At 42.0% G+C, this 17,348-nt stretch overlaps 1 protein-coding gene across 1 annotated transcript; it reads right to left on the minus strand.

Annotated features, from left to right (window-relative positions):
* Positions 1-5,591: 5,591 nt before the first annotated feature.
* On the minus strand, positions 5,592-7,860 carry LOC308081019 (uncharacterized protein; the record flags this gene model as incomplete). Its single annotated transcript, XM_080457427.1, has 5 exons — positions 7,834-7,860; positions 7,155-7,279; positions 6,502-6,904; positions 6,143-6,302; positions 5,592-5,755 (listed from the first exon to the last, which is right to left on the minus strand). The coding sequence occupies exons 3-5, from the start codon at positions 6,541-6,543 to the stop codon at positions 5,592-5,594; spliced, it is 366 nt and encodes a 121-aa protein (XP_080313553.1). The 5' UTR covers positions 6,544-6,904; positions 7,155-7,279; positions 7,834-7,860.
* Positions 7,861-17,348: the final 9,488 nt, after the last annotated feature.

Below are 17,348 nucleotides of genomic sequence, written 5' to 3' on the forward strand. Positions count from 1 at the left end.
GATTTAGTCAAAGTAAGAATATGATGTACGTATGATGTTCTTGTGCTTTTTAAAGCTTAAGGTCATCTGGCACTCTGGAGAGATAGGTAACACAATCTGTAAAATGTAAAATCACCTATTGTCTCTTTCTTTGCCTTTTGTTGCCTCTCCCCTCATGTCGGATATCTATTTCTGATCTTAGACTAATGTAATTTTGCTTATGTTTGTATCGTATGTATTATTTGTTCTGATTAGGAATAATATTATTATTTTGTATCATAATGTATGTAATGCTTTGGCAATATAAGAATCCTTGTCATGCCAATAAAGCATATTTGAATTGAATTGAACGAAGTATGTGCAGCCTTCACTCTGAAGCAAAGTAAATGGGACACCAGTATTGGATTGTTTATTCTATTTATTTCTTATATTCCGCAATTGCATTCATAATGATTTGACTCTGCTGAAATCCATCATGCTTCTGAGTTCTAACATTATAATTTTACATAACATACTTTGATGAATTGGGTTTTTTCATGCAACCCAAATAGAATTATTATCGTTCAAAGGACTGAATGAACATAAAACGCTATAAACAACTCAAGGAACAAAACTTTTTATTTCTCCCTTTACTTTTTTTTGTGGTCTCTTTTTTAGAGTCTGGTTCTGGAAGAGGCATGTTCTACATGGTGCTGGCACTGCTTGTGGTGTGTATGTCTGTGGTCTACTCTGACAACCAGGGAGACTTCGGCAGTGATGGAAAAGGTACTGGGGGCGGCCATAGCTGAGTGGTTAGTGATCCCGCCTAGGGAGCCAGAAGCCCTGGTTACCCCAGGTACGATTCCAGGCCACGCCAGCATATGTGTCGATGAAATGAAATTTGTCCCTGAGCAAGACTCTTAACCTCTAATTGCTCACAGGCCCTCATTGGCAACAAGCCCGCAAGGACTTTCATGAACGTCCTGTTAAAAGGAATTATCCTTATCCTTACTCACATTTTTCACTTAAGTAAAAGTTTACATCAATGTAGAGATACTCTGTTACAAGTAAAAGGCCTGTGTTCAAAATGTTACATGAGTAAAAGTACAAAAGTATTAGCATCAAAATGTACTTAAAGTACCAAAAGTAAAAGTACTAAAATGTTTGAAAATAGCAGATCTACAAGCTCACAACACATCGCATCGTGCCGCGTTGTGAGCTTGTAGATCGTCTATTTTCAAATAGCCGATGTATAAAACAGGGCTAAAGTGGTTAATGTATGTTTTATAATGTAATAATGTATATCTACAAAGTAATTAGTAACTTCAGTTTTCAAATAATTGTAGTGGAGTAAAAGTACAATATTTGCCTCTGAGATGTAGTGAAGTAAAAGTAGAAGTTTTGGAAATTGGAAATACTTTAAAGTAAAGTACAAATACCTCAAAATTGTACTTAAGTAAATGTACTTAGTTACTTTTCACCACTGACTATTGCAATACTTGCATGGTAGTGTGTGTATGGGTGCGGACCAGTGGTGGCTCCTCAATTCAATTCAATTCAATTCAATTCAATTTTATTAAAGTGTCAAATCACAACAAGTTGTCTCAAGACACTTTACATGTAGAGCAGAGACCCGACAGTCCCACCCTGAGCAAGCAATTTTGCGACAGCGGCAACGGAAAACTCCCCCTTAAAGGAGAATTTTGGACTAAAGTTTTATTACCTTTTCTATGATGTTATGATATCTTAGGATGAATGGTACAGTAGAAAATTTTCATAACTCCACCCCTGGTCCGCTACAGCTTAAAATGTGCGCGGATAGGCCTTAGGTTTGATCACATATTTTAATAGCTTTTTTTTTGTGAGAGATCTGACGTTCATAGTGACAGAACACAGTCCCAAAAAACAAAAAAAAAACAGAAGTCTAGCTAGAGAGATTGAAATCTCGAGATTTCAATCTCATCTCGCGAGACTTAGGTTTTTTTTTTTTTTTTTTTTTGGTTGCATAGTGTTCTGTCACTATGAACATCAGATCTACCCAGAACCTCTGCCCCACATTTTTCACATGGGCCTGTTATAGCGCCACCTGGAGGCCGATGTGTGCAAAACCCATTTTTTTCCCATTACTCCTACAGCTTTTAATTAAACGTCATGCAAATCGGTACACAGTATCTCTATAGTTATGTGATTAACCCGGATCTGTTCAATTTCCCATATTCTATCCTTATTGGCTAAGGTTGGCTTCCAAAGTTTGCAGGATTAGTGAGTTTTGAACAAACTGCCTCAAATCATGAACGCAGCTTGCCATTTCCATAAAATTGCACACGCACATTCCCACTAGGCCGAGGAAGAAATGCCACTTGAAACCTTTCAAATCAGCCTCATGGTGGCCTCCGCGGCGGTCGTAGTCAGGCCGGGAAGCAACGCACCGACTCGTGGCCAGGCAGTGTTGTAATGTGGTGCAAGCCTGCATTCCTTTGTTATCGCAATTTTAATGCGAAAGTATAGCAGATCTACAAGTTCAGACCAGTTTCTTTTTTGTATTGGTACCCAGTGTTGCAATGCTGAATTGGAACGTGGTTGCACTGTATTTTAATGACGCGACGCGCACGTCTTTTAACGCCTACACTGCATGTCACACAATGGACAATTGATATGCATCTAATATATATATATATATATATATATATATATATATATATATATATATATATATATATATATATATATATATATATATATATATATATATATTTGTGATGCTATTTGAACTTTTGGTGCAGTATATGACTATGAATTGAATACCAAGGACCTCAATGGAAATAAGATAGCAAGGACTTTTTTTTAATGGACCTTTTAGACAAAGTATTTTAAATGTAACTGTGCTGTTATACATTATTGCCTAATAAAATATTCCATCAATCAATCAATCAAAACTCTTGTAGGACGAAATAGGGCATTCATTTACAAAAAAAAACTCAGTGGGGAGCTAATTATTATTAATATATATTTTTTTTAAACCTTTTTCCGAATACATTTTGTGTTGCTTCATCGTTGTGCAACATATTATTTAGTCTGTGTGAATGTATCATGACAAACAACAGTTGGAAAATGACATATTTATGATAAAATTAAGCGCATGAAAAAGAATGCCTGTGGTGTGTAATGTTCATACAGACAATTGTTTTCTTGTTTTCTATGTTATTGGATTAAAGCCAGTTTGTTTGGCCATTTACTGTGTAGGAAATTGTGATTTCATGTTCTCTCTTCTTTTAGAAATACATGTAAGTCTTACAATTGTTGTGGAATGGTTCAAAGACATCACACTAACAGTATCATTGTTAGTTGGAGGATGATTGATCCAAGATGACATTGACTGAGACAAGGGAAAAAGAGATCTCTGCCACCCTCTGCTGGTAAATAATATTGTACAAACACCTTTCTCCTAACCACTTTGCGCATGCACACACACACACACACACACACACACACACACACACACACACGGCAGAGGATATCATCATGAATCATTATCATGAGTAGTTTAAACTGCATTATTGTGTACCATAACGTACTGTTGTTTGTCTAGATTGAATGTTTATGGCTTTTTTTATTATCCTTTTGGCTTCTTTCTTTCTTTCTCCCTTCTTTAACATACTGCCGTATATTTAATAAATGTCAACTAAGTACGGGAGCAGTTAGGGGTTCAGTGTCTTGCTCGAGGACACTTTGACACTATTCGGTTGTTCAGACGTGACGTTGCGCCCCGCTAGAATAACTTCCGGGTCCCAGTGTGTATTTTCCCAATAGTGTTGTGTCCCTCGCTGTTTTAACAGATCTGAGACTAAAATAACGACTAAAGTGTCATTCTACCGCTTTCCTGGCAACGACAAAAAGAAGAGGAAATCGTCTTTTTTTTTACATCTATATATAAATATATATATATAAATAAATATAAAAAATATATATTATAATGTTAATAATAATAATAAATAAATACAAATATAAATATATATACCCAGCCAACATGTCCATCTGGGCCCCAGGTGGGTTTTAACTGGGCAGATGGGCATGGGTTACATCTGGTTTTGCACATGGGTTCCACCAAGCACCCACTTGTGGTAGCCCATATGGGCTTAAGTGGGTTTCTAACTGGGTCTTAGGTGGGTTCCAAATGGGCAATTTTATGTCGGAACCATGTGGGCGCCACCTGTGTTTGCCTATATGGGCTTGAACTGGGACCTGAATGGGCCTTAAGTGGGTTCCAGCTGGGCAAAAGTGGGTTTCTGACTGGGTCTTAGGTGGGGTCCAAATGGGCAATTTGATTTCGGAACCATGTGGGCGCCACCTGTGTTTGCCTATATGGGCTTGAACTGGGACCTGAATGGGCCTTAAGTGGGTTCCAGCTGGGCAAAAGTGGGTTTCTGACTGGGTCTTAGGTGGGGTCCAAATGGGCAATTTGATTTCGGAACCATGTGGGCGCCACCTGTGTTTGCCTATATGGGCTTGAACTGGGACCTGGATGGGCATTAAGTGGGTTCCAGCTGGGCAAATTACATGTGACCCATGTAGGCCACACTTGTGTTGGCCCATTTAGGGCTCCAACTGGTTTTGTACATGGGTTCCACCAAGCACCCACTTGTGTTAGCCCATGTGGGCTTAAGTGGGTTTCTGACTGGGTCTTAGGTGGGGTCCAAATGGGCAATTTGATGTCGGACCCATGTGGGCCTCACCTGTGTTAGCCCATATGGGCTTAAGTGGGTCCTGACTGGGTCTTAGGTGGGGTCCAAATGGCCAATTGTATGTCACACCCATCTAGGCCTCACCTGTGTTTGCCCATATGGGCTTGAAGTGGGATCTGAATGGGCCTTAGGTGGAGTCCAACTGGGCACGTTTGAGACCCATGTAGATCCCACTTCTAGCAGCCCAAGTGGGTAACGTCCGGGCCCTTTGCCAACATGGGTTTCAAGTTGGTCCTGAAGGGATTTAAATAGAAGAATTAAACAGTATATTGACAAGAACCATGTTTAACTACTGCTAAGTTTTACCAGGGTGAAAAAACAATATCAGACAATATATCTTTTGACAATGTTTATTTCTTTTAACTTTCGGCCTCCTGGTTTTTAATAAACCAAATACAAATGTAAAAAAAAAAAATACAAAATGCTTTGGTAATTGTAAAATATAAAATGTATAAATGAAAATAAAGTGCAAAAGCTTTCAGAAATTGTGAAAAAAAAATTAATAATAATAAAAATAAAGTGTAGACTAGTATTATTGGGCCAATATATCTTCAACTCTCGTAAACAATCCCTTTAACTCTCGTAAATTATCATTAAGATAGAACTCTTGTAAAAATGACAAATAACAGTGCAAACTCTAAAGTAACAACTTAAATGTTCTGGACACAAACTAATGAGGAACCCATATCTCTTAACTCAACTTCAACAAAAGGAGGGTTCTTCTCATGAGGTAGTTCATTATTCCAGCAGAGGGCCATTTCAGCCAACAAATCCTGAATGATAAACACACCACAAACTCTGTGTGTGTGTGTGTGTGTGTGTGTGTGTGTGTGTGTGTGTGTGTGTGTGTGTGTGTGTGTGTGTGTGTGTGTGTGTGTGTGTGTGTGTGGCCTATTGGGCCTGTTCCTGATTTTCCTGTGTGTTTTCGAGGGATCTCCTAGCTCGTAGGGTCCGGTTTCCACCACGGTCTCGAGCTCCGGTGAACCATTTGGACACGGCCAACTCTGCATCCTTCTGGTTTATATGCTGCGTGACGGCGTTCTTCTTTATTGCCCCTAAAAATAAATGACAAGAAGCCAACTTAGTAATGCTGGCTTGATTTTTACATTATGAAACCTTATAAGACAGACTTTTCAAAAGTTTTATATCGCTGAGAAATGTGTATGCTTTTTAAAAACAACCGAGTCAAATCTGAGAACAGTTCAAGCTATTCACACGGCCAAGTGCTACAGGAAAAATGCAGGATTATGTATAGAACCTGACAGCTAAGGTGGCTAAGATGTTCTGATGCATTATTGAGGATTCTTTGCTGAACAGAAAAAGAAAACGGAACAATAATTTTAAATGTCTTGAGCTATGGTGGCAATTTAGTTTTCATGTAGAACAACAAAGTTCAGGTGGCACCATCATATGTTATGGCAATAACACAAAATCTAATTTACCATATAGAACCTCAAAAAGTGCCAGTCCTCGGAACTCCTTCTTGCCACTGCGTCCGAAAAGGTTATGCTCGAGTGCCAGCTTATTGGTCAGGAGGAAACCCATCATCCTCCTGACACAACGGTCCACGGAAGTCCCCCCAATGTCTGCAACCATGGCAACCTGAGTATGATAAAAGTCACAGGAAGGAAATTCTGTATTAAGTGAACAGCTAAGATGTCAATGCCCGTTGTGTGCATGCACTCAAAGGGCAGGTTAACAGACTACCAATGTGATTAGAAAATACAAGCACATTTTGAAGTGAATAAGAGATTTAGAAAATACAAGTACATTTTGAAGTGAATAAGAGATTTGAACTTACAACTGCAGACTTAAAGTCAGGGTCACCCAGCTTTAAGTTCATGGACTCGAGATCTGCCACCGTGTCCAGCGGGAGGGAACACAGCTCCTTCAGGCAGCTCCAGCGCTGGCAGAGATTGTTTCTCCTTCAGCAGTATGTTCAGCATCTGCCCATGGACCTTCTGAGTGCTCTTTACTTGCTCTAGGAGTCTCACGAGCTGGGTGAACATGTGTTCTTCCATGCCTGGTGCTCGTGGTGCTGGACTCGGGCTGCTCATCGGGGTTCCAGCTGTGGGTCGCCTTATTGGGGTTCCGGCTGTGGGTTGACTAGGGGTTCCAGTGGGGTGGCTCATTGGGGTTCTAGCTGTGGGTCGACTCATAGGGGTTCCAGTGCGGTGGCTCATCTGGGTCCCAGTGGGGCGGCTCTGTGTCACAGTTAATAATAATAAACTTTATTTGTAAAGCACCTTTCATGACATGAAATGCAGCTCAAGGTGCTTACAATTACAGTAAAGTAAAACTAATTTAACGATAAAGCAAAAAAAGGTAAGCATAAAACCACATTTAAAAATCAACCAAAAGCCAGAGTGAAGAAATAGGTCTTCAGCTGTGCTTTAAAGCTATTCACAGAGGCTGCCTGCCTTAGGTGTAATGGGAGTTTATTGGGGTGCTCACGTTTGTGGGTTCAGTGGGGCGGCTGATCAGGTTTGCAGTTGGGCGGCTTGCTCTTGGTCTTCCAACTGGGGTGTCCACACTCGGGATTCCAACGGGACTGGGGGTTCTTCTGGGACTCGGGGTTCCTAAACATAATGTAACATTTCAAGATGTTAAATTCTCTGTATATTTTATAAAAAATTACAAAATCTAATTCCATACTTTACATCAGAGGTCTTCAACAGGGGGTCCGGGACCCCTAGGGGGTCCTCAGAGTTACTACAGGGGGTCCGCCAAATCTTTGTGTGATTTTTACATTAACCACTTCACCCAAGCATCCCTATTCTGAGGAGAACTTTAGCCAAAAATAGCAGATCTACAAGCGCACAACGCCGTTGTGCGCTTGTAGATCTGCTATTTTCTGCAAAGCGGTTTGGTGTAGGGGAAAAAAAGAGCAGACTAAGTACAGAGTGAAAGGTCAGGTTTACTAAGTATTGTTTAAGTGCATGGTTAAATGTCTGGAAATACACATTAACATGAATCCAACATGATAGTGCTGTGAAACAAGTCTATGCAGCTGCCGATTAAATCTATGAAAAAATAAATATTTACACAATATATAATGGGGGTCCCTGCTTTATCTCGCTCTCAGCTAAGGGGTCCTTGGCCTGAAAACGTTGAAGACCCCTGCTTTACATACTTGTCTGAGAAGAGGGAGATACACCGGGCTGCTGCTTGGGCTGCTGCTTGGGCTGCTGCTCGACTGCGGCTCCTGCGTCTTTTGGGGGGGGGGGGGGGCGGGCAGCTCACTTTCTTGGACAGTGCACGGGGAGGTGTAGGTGGTAGCTGGTCATCATCGAAAGCTTCCGATTCCTCCTCACTCGTAAGCGCCTCCCTCTGTTTTGGCGTTGGCCTACATTCAGTTAAAAACATACATTTTAGCAAACATAAAAAAGTAACTTTAAGCAGTAGTTCTCAAAATGGAGTCCGGGGACCCCCATGGGTCCTTGAGGGGGTTCCAGAGCATTCCCAGCAAAATGTATTAAAAAAGTACAGGCAAGAGGGACAAATCAGTTTTACCATGCATACATCAACCATTTGAAAATTGCTGATCTACATGCTCACAACACGTCGCAATGCAAGGCGTGGTGAGCTTGTAGATCGGTTATCTTCATTTCTTTTGTAACGATGAAATAGGGCATTCATTTACGAAAAAACTAAAAGTTTAATTATGGAGATACAAGGTTTCTGCCCGACGGCAACAATATCATGAATAACAGTGATCAAAGCTACAGAAACAACACATTAAATAATGAGTTGATATTTAATTTATACAATCATGCTGTTTGTTGTGCATGGTGAGGGCTTGCATGTCAAACAGCTCATATATGAGAAATATAGCATGACATGGAGGAGCGAGCGAGCAGGAGTGTGAGGAATTGGAATGTGGTCGTCAGTCTAACCTGCTTGCTTCCTCCGGACTCGCATCTAATCTTCACCTCCTGGCTCGGAGGTGGGACTAATGCGTCTAATAATTATAATGGGTTAGATACAGGGGGAAATTCCAGGTTTCAGGGGTCCTTGAGGGGGTCCTCAGATAAATCCCCAGATAAATGAAGGCTAGTTAGGAACCAAATGGACCCTTATGTTGCTGTAACTCTCAGGGTTTATATGGTGGTCCGTGGTCTAATGCAGGGGTTCTCAAAGTGGGGTCCGGGTCGACCTCCTGGTGGCGCTATAATAGGGCAATGTTAAAAGGGTGGCATTCGTTCCTCAACGTAGCGCGAATGTGCGTGCAACGTTTCACCGCAATCGGACGCTATGAAGGCTTAATATCAAAATACTTGTTTTACATAAGTCGGCCTCCTGGTGGCGCTATAAAAGGCATATGTAAAAAATGCAGGGCAAAGGTTTTTCCTTGGCCTCTAGGGAGTGCGCATACAAAGTTGTACACAGAACGGTGCAATTATAGGCAAAAACAAGAATCGGCCCGATTATAGCGCCAACATGAGGCTAATTTGAAAAATTGCAAGTTTCATTTCTTCCTCGGCCTAGTGGGAATGTGTTTTCACAATTTCACGGAAATTGCACGCTCTGTTCATGATTTGAGGCATTTTGTTCAAAACGGAGCACGCCTGCATACTTTGGAAGCTAATTTTAGCCAATCAGGATGGAATATGAAAAATCTGAAAGGCCCGTTTTGTTTAATGACTATAGAGATACTCTGTACTGATTTGCAGGATTTTTTGACAAAATCTGTAGGAGTACGGTCAAAAAATGTGTTTAGCATGAATTGGCCTCCTGGTGGTGCTATAAACGGCCCATGAGAAGAATCTGGGGCAGAGGTTCTGCTCCGGCATCCAGGGAGTGTGTGTGCACAGTTTCGCTGCGATCAAGGCAACGGTGCCGGAGATTAACTGTACACAGACCGAATGACACGGAAGGACGGCCGGACAGACAGGGTGCAAAACATACTCTCTTGTCATGCCTTTCGGCCTGGGGAGACAATAAGGGTGGCTGAGAGCATCACATAGCTATATCTAGCCTATTATTAAGTCTACTTACCATGATTACAGTGGTCAGTTGACTCCAACACTGCCAAGCAGCTTCCACAAAAGCCTAAAATGTGAGAACACAAAACATGAACTATGAATGCTCTAACACAGACAAAGCACATAAAAAGAAAATCACCAAAAAAAATCACTTACCCTACCTTTAAAAAGAAAAAAGTGTGTGTGTGTGGGGGGGGACAGATAAATCATGGTAGGTTTTTCTCTAGTAAAAGCTTCACTGTGCCTTAATTAAAATTTCCTTTGGCAAAAGGATTACCCAAAGTATATGAAGCAGTTTCCATTAACTAACCTTGGCAGTGGTGTAAAGTAACTAAGTACATTTACTCAAGTGCTGTACTTAAGTACAATTTTGAGGTACTTTCACTTCACAGAAATACTTCCAATTTTAAGTACTTTTACTTCTACTCAACTACATCTCAGAGGCAAATATTGTACTTTTACCCCACTACAATTGTTTGAAAAGAAAAAAAAACTTTGTAGATTTTGATTAGTATTACAAAACATACATTAGCCACTTCAGCCATTTGAAATAAGCAGATCTACAAGCTCACAATGCGTCGCATTGCAAAACATTGTGAGCTTGTAGATCTGCTATTTTCAAAAGTTTTTTCTGCATTTCAAAACTTGAAATTAGACATTCTGCATTATGAGTACTTTTACTTTTGATACTTTAAGTACATTTTGATAACAAAAACTAGCATTCTAGCTAACATTATGCATTGCTTTTTTCCCCCCCATAACCACTAGCATTCCTATGAGGGAAACATCCGCCCAATTCTCCCAAAATAGCAGATATACAAGCCAAAATAAATAAAGTACATTTTTAATTCCGGACTTTTACTTGTAACAGAGTATTTCTACATTGCAGTATTGATACTTTTACTTAAGTAGACGAAGTGAGTACTTTTTTTCTTTTTTTTTAACACTGAACCTTGGATAGGCTGGCTTGATGCTGCTCAAATTCAATCTAAAGCCAGCCTGGTATATCCGGTAAATTTACACATACACACACACATGCAAACATGATGTCGTTTCCGTATCCGCTCTAGACCGGAACTGTTACCTACTAAGTGAATTGATACCAGACCAGTCCAGTTAGCCAGTTAGCTCCGTTCATTCTTTTTCTTTTGGTTCACCATTATAAATTAACGAACTGCTTCACAGTGGTGCTGGTTACAACTATGCTTATGCAATTATTAAAAACGCTAAAAATCTATAATTTTATACACACAGATAAACTAATGAGAATGCATTTTAATCACGAAACTTGTCAAAATGGCGGGCAACGTGAACTAGCATGCTAGCTAATATTATGCATTGCTCTCCGGACTAAGTTGCCACGGCAATATAATATATAATAATAATAATAATAATAATAATACGTTTAATCAAACGATGACAGCCAGATGATGGTATCTGAACGGGATAATACATACTATTCTCCATACTAGGACTCACTTACCAGTTAGCTATCATGCTAATAATGACTACCAAGCATAGACTGTGCAACCAAGCTAGGCTAACAAGCCACAATGAACCTCCAGACCGCACATAATTCACAAAACATTTAGTCAAAGGATGACAGCCAGATGATGGTATCTGAACGGCATAATAAATGGTGGTACAAACTATATTACTGGCCCCAAAAAATGGAGGGAAAACAGCTTGTTGTTACTTAAATACATACATATCTCTCAGTTCACTGCTCCAACACTCCGTCTCCTTGGAGTGTATCCAATCCGAGAAATAGATCGGGAGATTCTGGAACTACTTCTTTTAATGTCCAACAACCTTTTATTGATTTTATTTTGGTTTGTTTCATCTAAAAATCTCATTCTAACGAAGGGTTGGCGTAAGGTTAATCCACCGGGCGGTTTGAGAATTCAAACGGGAATGACTGACGTGACGTCAGTTCCTGTAGTTGTCAGTGTTTCCATATTTTGCGAAAGAAATAAGCAGACAGGTCTATGAAAACAAGCCGAAAACTGTGTATTGGCATAAGGTCATGTGGTGACTAAAGGCCACATGGCCTATATATACATATATAAAATTAAGGGATCAAAGCTTTCCCTTTATTTTTATTTTTTTGTATATTGAAAATAGCCGATCTACAAGCTCACAACGCGTCTTCAAACAAGCCGCTTATAATAAGCAGACATGGCAACACTGCCGTGGGCTTACGATGCACGGCTGCAATGCATTCAGGGACTTGAAGTTGACTTTAAAAGTGTTAATGATACACACTGTTTTTAGCCAAACGCGGTAATGTCCGCTCTGCATTAGTTATCGACGCAAGTCGCGTTATTACTCTCGTAATTTTCATGTATTGTAAATCCCAAAATAAAATGTATTAACCATGTTATGGTGCTGTAATGACTTTATATTTGCGCAACATAATACTGTTGCGCATTTTCTTCTTCGTTGGTGTAAACAATGACACGGTTGCCAGATTCTTGAGAGAGAAATAAGCAACCAGTTCAATGAAAACAAGCCCAAAGATTTAACCGACTATTAGGCTATATGAGCACTTTAAACCTATATGCATCGGCTATTTGAAAATAGACGATTTGGAAATAGCCGATCTACAAGCTCACAACAAAATAGTAATAACAAATAAAAAGCAGCTACCAATATTTGCAAGCAACTTTACAGAAAACGAGGTCGCTTATAATTAGTATACATGGCAACACTAGTTAGAAACAGATCTGCTATGAAAATAGCAGATCTACAAGCTCACAACGCGTCGCCGCATTGTGAGCTATTTTGTATTTTGATTGAATACTTTATTTAGAAAAGACATTAATGAAACCAAATGGACCCATTTGGGTATTTTTTTCATGTAAGCCAGTAGTGAAAAAAACAATTATTGTTCTTCAACCCAACTTTTTGTTACTTGTAATTGAATTTATCTGCAGGTAGGAACCAACAATCTGATACAGTACCAAACTGACACAGAGGCAGTTATACTTATTATAGGCAGGAAAATTATTAAAGGTTTTTTAAGGTTTATATTATGTGTAATAAACCTTGTCTCAGGTATGAGAAATGTAAAGAGCCCGCCCACAGAATATTTCTACTGTAAGCATTAATAACGGAGGCAGAACTTCCAATGGACATTAACAGGATACTTTATTTATTTAACTATACTAAAGCAGAAAACACTAATAAAAGACGAGAGGTAACCATAGGCAAATCGTATTACAATTCATTGAATGATCAGTTATAAACTATAGTCCTAATTAAAACAGCTCGAGCATGAATTCATGAACACCTAGAATATAATCAAACACATTTACTAGAAACTCTAAAACTACTACTTAACTTTCCAAGGATAGGAAACCCCCCAACGGGTCTGGGCTTTGGCGCTGGGTCAGCAGACTTTGAATGACAGTTTTGTGTGAGTTGCCCCAGCCAGCACGCCCACGTGGGACCCATATGGTTTCAATGCGGGCTACTTGGGTACCAAGTGGGAATGGGCTTGAACTGGGCAAATTATGAGGGTCCCAAATGGTCTGCATATGGGCTAACTGGGCACGGGCTTGAACTGGGCAAGCCCATGCCGGGCCCACATGGTCTGCATATGGGCTAACTGGGCACGGGCTTGAACTGGGCAAGCCCATGCCGGGCCCACATGGTCTGCATATGGGCTAACTGGGAGTGGGATGGAAGTGGGCAAGCCCATGTGGTTCCCACATGGTCTGCATGTGGGCTAACCGGCATGGGTTGGAAGTGGGCAAGCTCTAGCCTCTATGTAGATGAGACGTAAACGTAATCTGTGTGTGTGTGTGTGTGTGTGTGTGTGTGTGTGTGCGTGTGTGCGTGTGTGTGTGCGTGCGTAGGTTTGCTGTGTTCAGCGCATAGATATCGATTCACATAGAACTGTTCTGACTGCTGCTGCTCATTCCAACTGCAGAGCTTCACTTTCTATGCTTATTATGTCTATGCTGACTGAGCTACGCTTCCACGCTCGACGGGATCATCGATGTACAAGCCCACAAGCGTTGTGGAGGCGAGTTGTTGTGCGTTTGTAGATCGGCGATTTTTGACGCGCGATACCGTCGTGCGTCGAAGTATAAACCAAGCTCATTGAGCCATGAAAAGCATCACAACTCATTGAGTTCTCAACGGATTTACACACGGTTTGGTTTGTATGATACAGGATTATTCTGGCTGTAAACATAATATAGTATAGCCTAACTTATAAAACAAAAAAACTTTTTGTCTGTTAGTTATTGCAGTGAAAGGATATGAATCATATAATACAGCAGTATTTTATTATTAGTCAAAAAGGTACAAAAAGGTGTGCTTGCACATATTTTTACAAATTGGTACCACCCGTGACCATATATATATTTTTTTGTATTACTATGTCATAGCTTATATTTTGGTATGATAAATATGCCAATATAGTAGCACAAACCTACCCCCATGCCCACTTAGCCCATATATAGCGCCCTTATGGAACCCACTTTTGTGATACCAGTCCTAACCCATGCCCACTTCGCCCGTACATAGCCCATATGGAACCCAGACATGGGTGACCAGTTCTAACCCATGCCCACTTAGCCCACACATAACCCTTATGGGACCCAGACATGGGTGACCAGTTCTAACCCATGCCCACTTAGCCCGTACATAGCCCATATGGAACCCACTTTTGTGATACCAGTTCTAACCCTCTAATCGCTTTAAAAATATATATGTATACATATATTCCCACTTGCTTTTTGACGCTGAATCCAACGGTGCCAGTCTCAAAGCTGCACGACTCCTAGGGGCCAAGATAATCATAAATAACTGTCTCAAAGGCTTGGAAAAGTCATTTTTCAAAATCAAACACCAGATTCTGGGTCAGTGTGTTGCCCAGAACGCGCCCATATAACTTTTGTCATACACAGCCTTACTTAATTAGCTGGGGTCAAGGGGCTATCTTCTGCGCGTTATATCTCGATAACGATGCGTTTTTGGAATCCGCCTTTTGGATATGTCGTACAGCTCATTAAGGCGCACGTGTGGATGCCCTTGGTGTCCCAATCCGACATTCCTACGAGAAATTTGTTTTTAAAAGTTTGCATTCACTATGGTCTAAAGGTCTAACACTCTATGTAGCTCCCTGAAAGTAGAGGACTCTGCGTGGGAGTGTCGTACGAGAAAGGCGAAGACATCGACGCGTGCGCCTCTGCGAGCTTTACAACATATCCGAAAGGCGGATTCTAAAAACGTATCGTTATCGAGATATTACGCTTTATTGCGCGTTCTAAGTCGACATTTGGTGACCAGTTCTAACCCATGCCCACTTAGCCCACACATAACCCTTATGGGACCCAGACATGGGTGACCAGTTCTAACACATGCCCACTTAGCCCACACATAGCCCATATGGAACACACTTTTGTGCTACCAGTTCTAACCCATGCCCACTTAGCCCATACATAGCCCTTATGGGACCCAGACATGGGTGACCAGTTCTAATCCATGCCCACTTAGCCCGTACGAAACCCATATGAGACCCAGACATGGGTGACCAGTTCTAACCCATGCCCACTTAGCTCGTACAAAGCCCATATGAGACCAAGTACAGGGTGATCAGTTCTAACCCAAGCCCACTTAGCCCATATATAGCCCATATGGAACCCACTTTTGTGACACCAGTTCTAACCCGTGCCCACTTAGCACATACATAGCCCATATGGGACACAGAAAAGGGTGACCAGTTCCAACCCATGCCCACTTAGCCCACATATAGCCCATATGAGACCCAGACATGGGTGACCAGTTCTAACCCATGCCCACTTAGCCCATGCATAGCCCATATGAGACCCAGACATGGGTAACCAGTTCTAACCCATGCCCACTTAGCCCACACATAGCCCATATGGAACCCACTTTTGTGATACCAGTTCTAACCCATGCCCACTTAGCCCATACATAGCCCTTATGGGACCCAGACATGGGTGACCAGTTCTAACCCATGCCCACTTAACCCACATATAGCCCATATGAGACCCAGACATGGATGACCAGTTCTAACCCATGCCCACTTAGCCCGTACAAAGCCCATATGAGACCAAGTACAGGGTGACCAGTTCTAACCCAAGCCCACTTAGCCCTTATATAGCCCATATGGAACCCACTTTGTTACACCAGTTCTAACCCATAACCACTTAGCCCGTACATAGCCCATATGGGACACAGAAAAGGGTGACCAGTTCCAACCCATGCCCACTTAGCCCACATATAGCCCATATGAGACCCAGACATGGGTGGCCAGTTCTAACCCATGCCCACTTAACCCACACATAGCCCATATGGAACCCACTTTTGTGATACCAGTTCCAACCCATGCCCACTTAGCCCATACATAGCCCATATGAGACCCAGACATGGGTGACCAGTTCTAACCCATGCCCACTTAGCCCACACATAGCCCATATGGAACCCACTTTTGTGATACCAGTTCTAACCCATGCCCACTTAGCCCATACATAGCCCATATGAGACCCAGACATGTGTGACCAGTTCTAACCCATGCCCACTTAGCCCACATATAGCCCATATGAGACCCAGACATATTTGACCAGTTCTAACCCATGCCCACTTAGCCCACACATAACCCTTATGGGACCCAGACGTGGGTGACCAGTTCTAACCCATGCCCACTTAGCCCACACATAACCCACATAGAACCCACCAAACTTGCCCAGTTCAAGCCCGCGCCCACTTAGCCCATATAGAACCTATATGGAACCCACTACAATTGCCCAGTTCAAGCCCATGCCCGCTTGGTACCCAAGTAGCCCACATGTGCCCCACATGGGGCCCAGGTGGACATGTTGGCTGGGTATTAGCCTACTTTTTACTGTCTATGATATTAGCATTAAGACCCTTATTAACCCTCAATGGTTCATTTCTGAAAAAGGAGGTTATTGTAAAAAGATTTATGGGTTCCAACCATAGAGTTAAAAATAATAGAGAGGGCACCAGAAATCTCCTCCCATCCACTTGCATTGAGTTGCTCACCCAGCGCATGGGCCTAAATCACCCCTTCTTCCGGGTTGGAAATTTGGTGGGCGCGGCCTATTATGGGCCCAATTCGTCACAGATGTGACGCGTTTTGCGTCACAGAAGCGCGCAGCCCCGTGCGCAAGCACGTGCGCACGCTTGTGAGTCGAGCCCATTGGTCGAAACCGTTTTCGCTCGTTCATGTTGAGGCCCCAGGCCTGCAGTACCATGAATGGCCAGCATGTCCATTTGGCTTCAATGAAACCACTGGGTTCTGGGGGCTTGGTTCCAACATGTTTGTTTACAATGAAGAGTGGACGGCGCTGGTGCCTTTTGGACCCGGACGTGACGTCGGACTACAAAATGACGTCAGACTTAAGAACCGAATAACCCAGGAGGAGCCGGGGATCGAACCAGGAACCCGCCGTTTCCCAAGAGGCCACTCAATCTCCTGAACCATTGCTTCCTGGTGTCATTCAAGGAAATTAGAAAAGAAGGTAGGGACGGCCTAGGGGGCGGGCAGACGCCATTGCTTGCATGGCAGACGCCATTGATGCGCATGGGCAGGGCCGCATTAACCGCGGAACTTAGTGGAACTTGTGTTCCACGGCCTGCAGCCTGCAGGGGCCCTGTGTGAATT

The sequence above is a fragment of the Gymnoscopelus braueri genome, assembly GCF_963280865.1.
Source record: "Gymnoscopelus braueri genome assembly, contig: SCAFFOLD_528, whole genome shotgun sequence".
Taxonomy (NCBI): Eukaryota; Metazoa; Chordata; class Actinopteri; order Myctophiformes; family Myctophidae; genus Gymnoscopelus; species Gymnoscopelus braueri.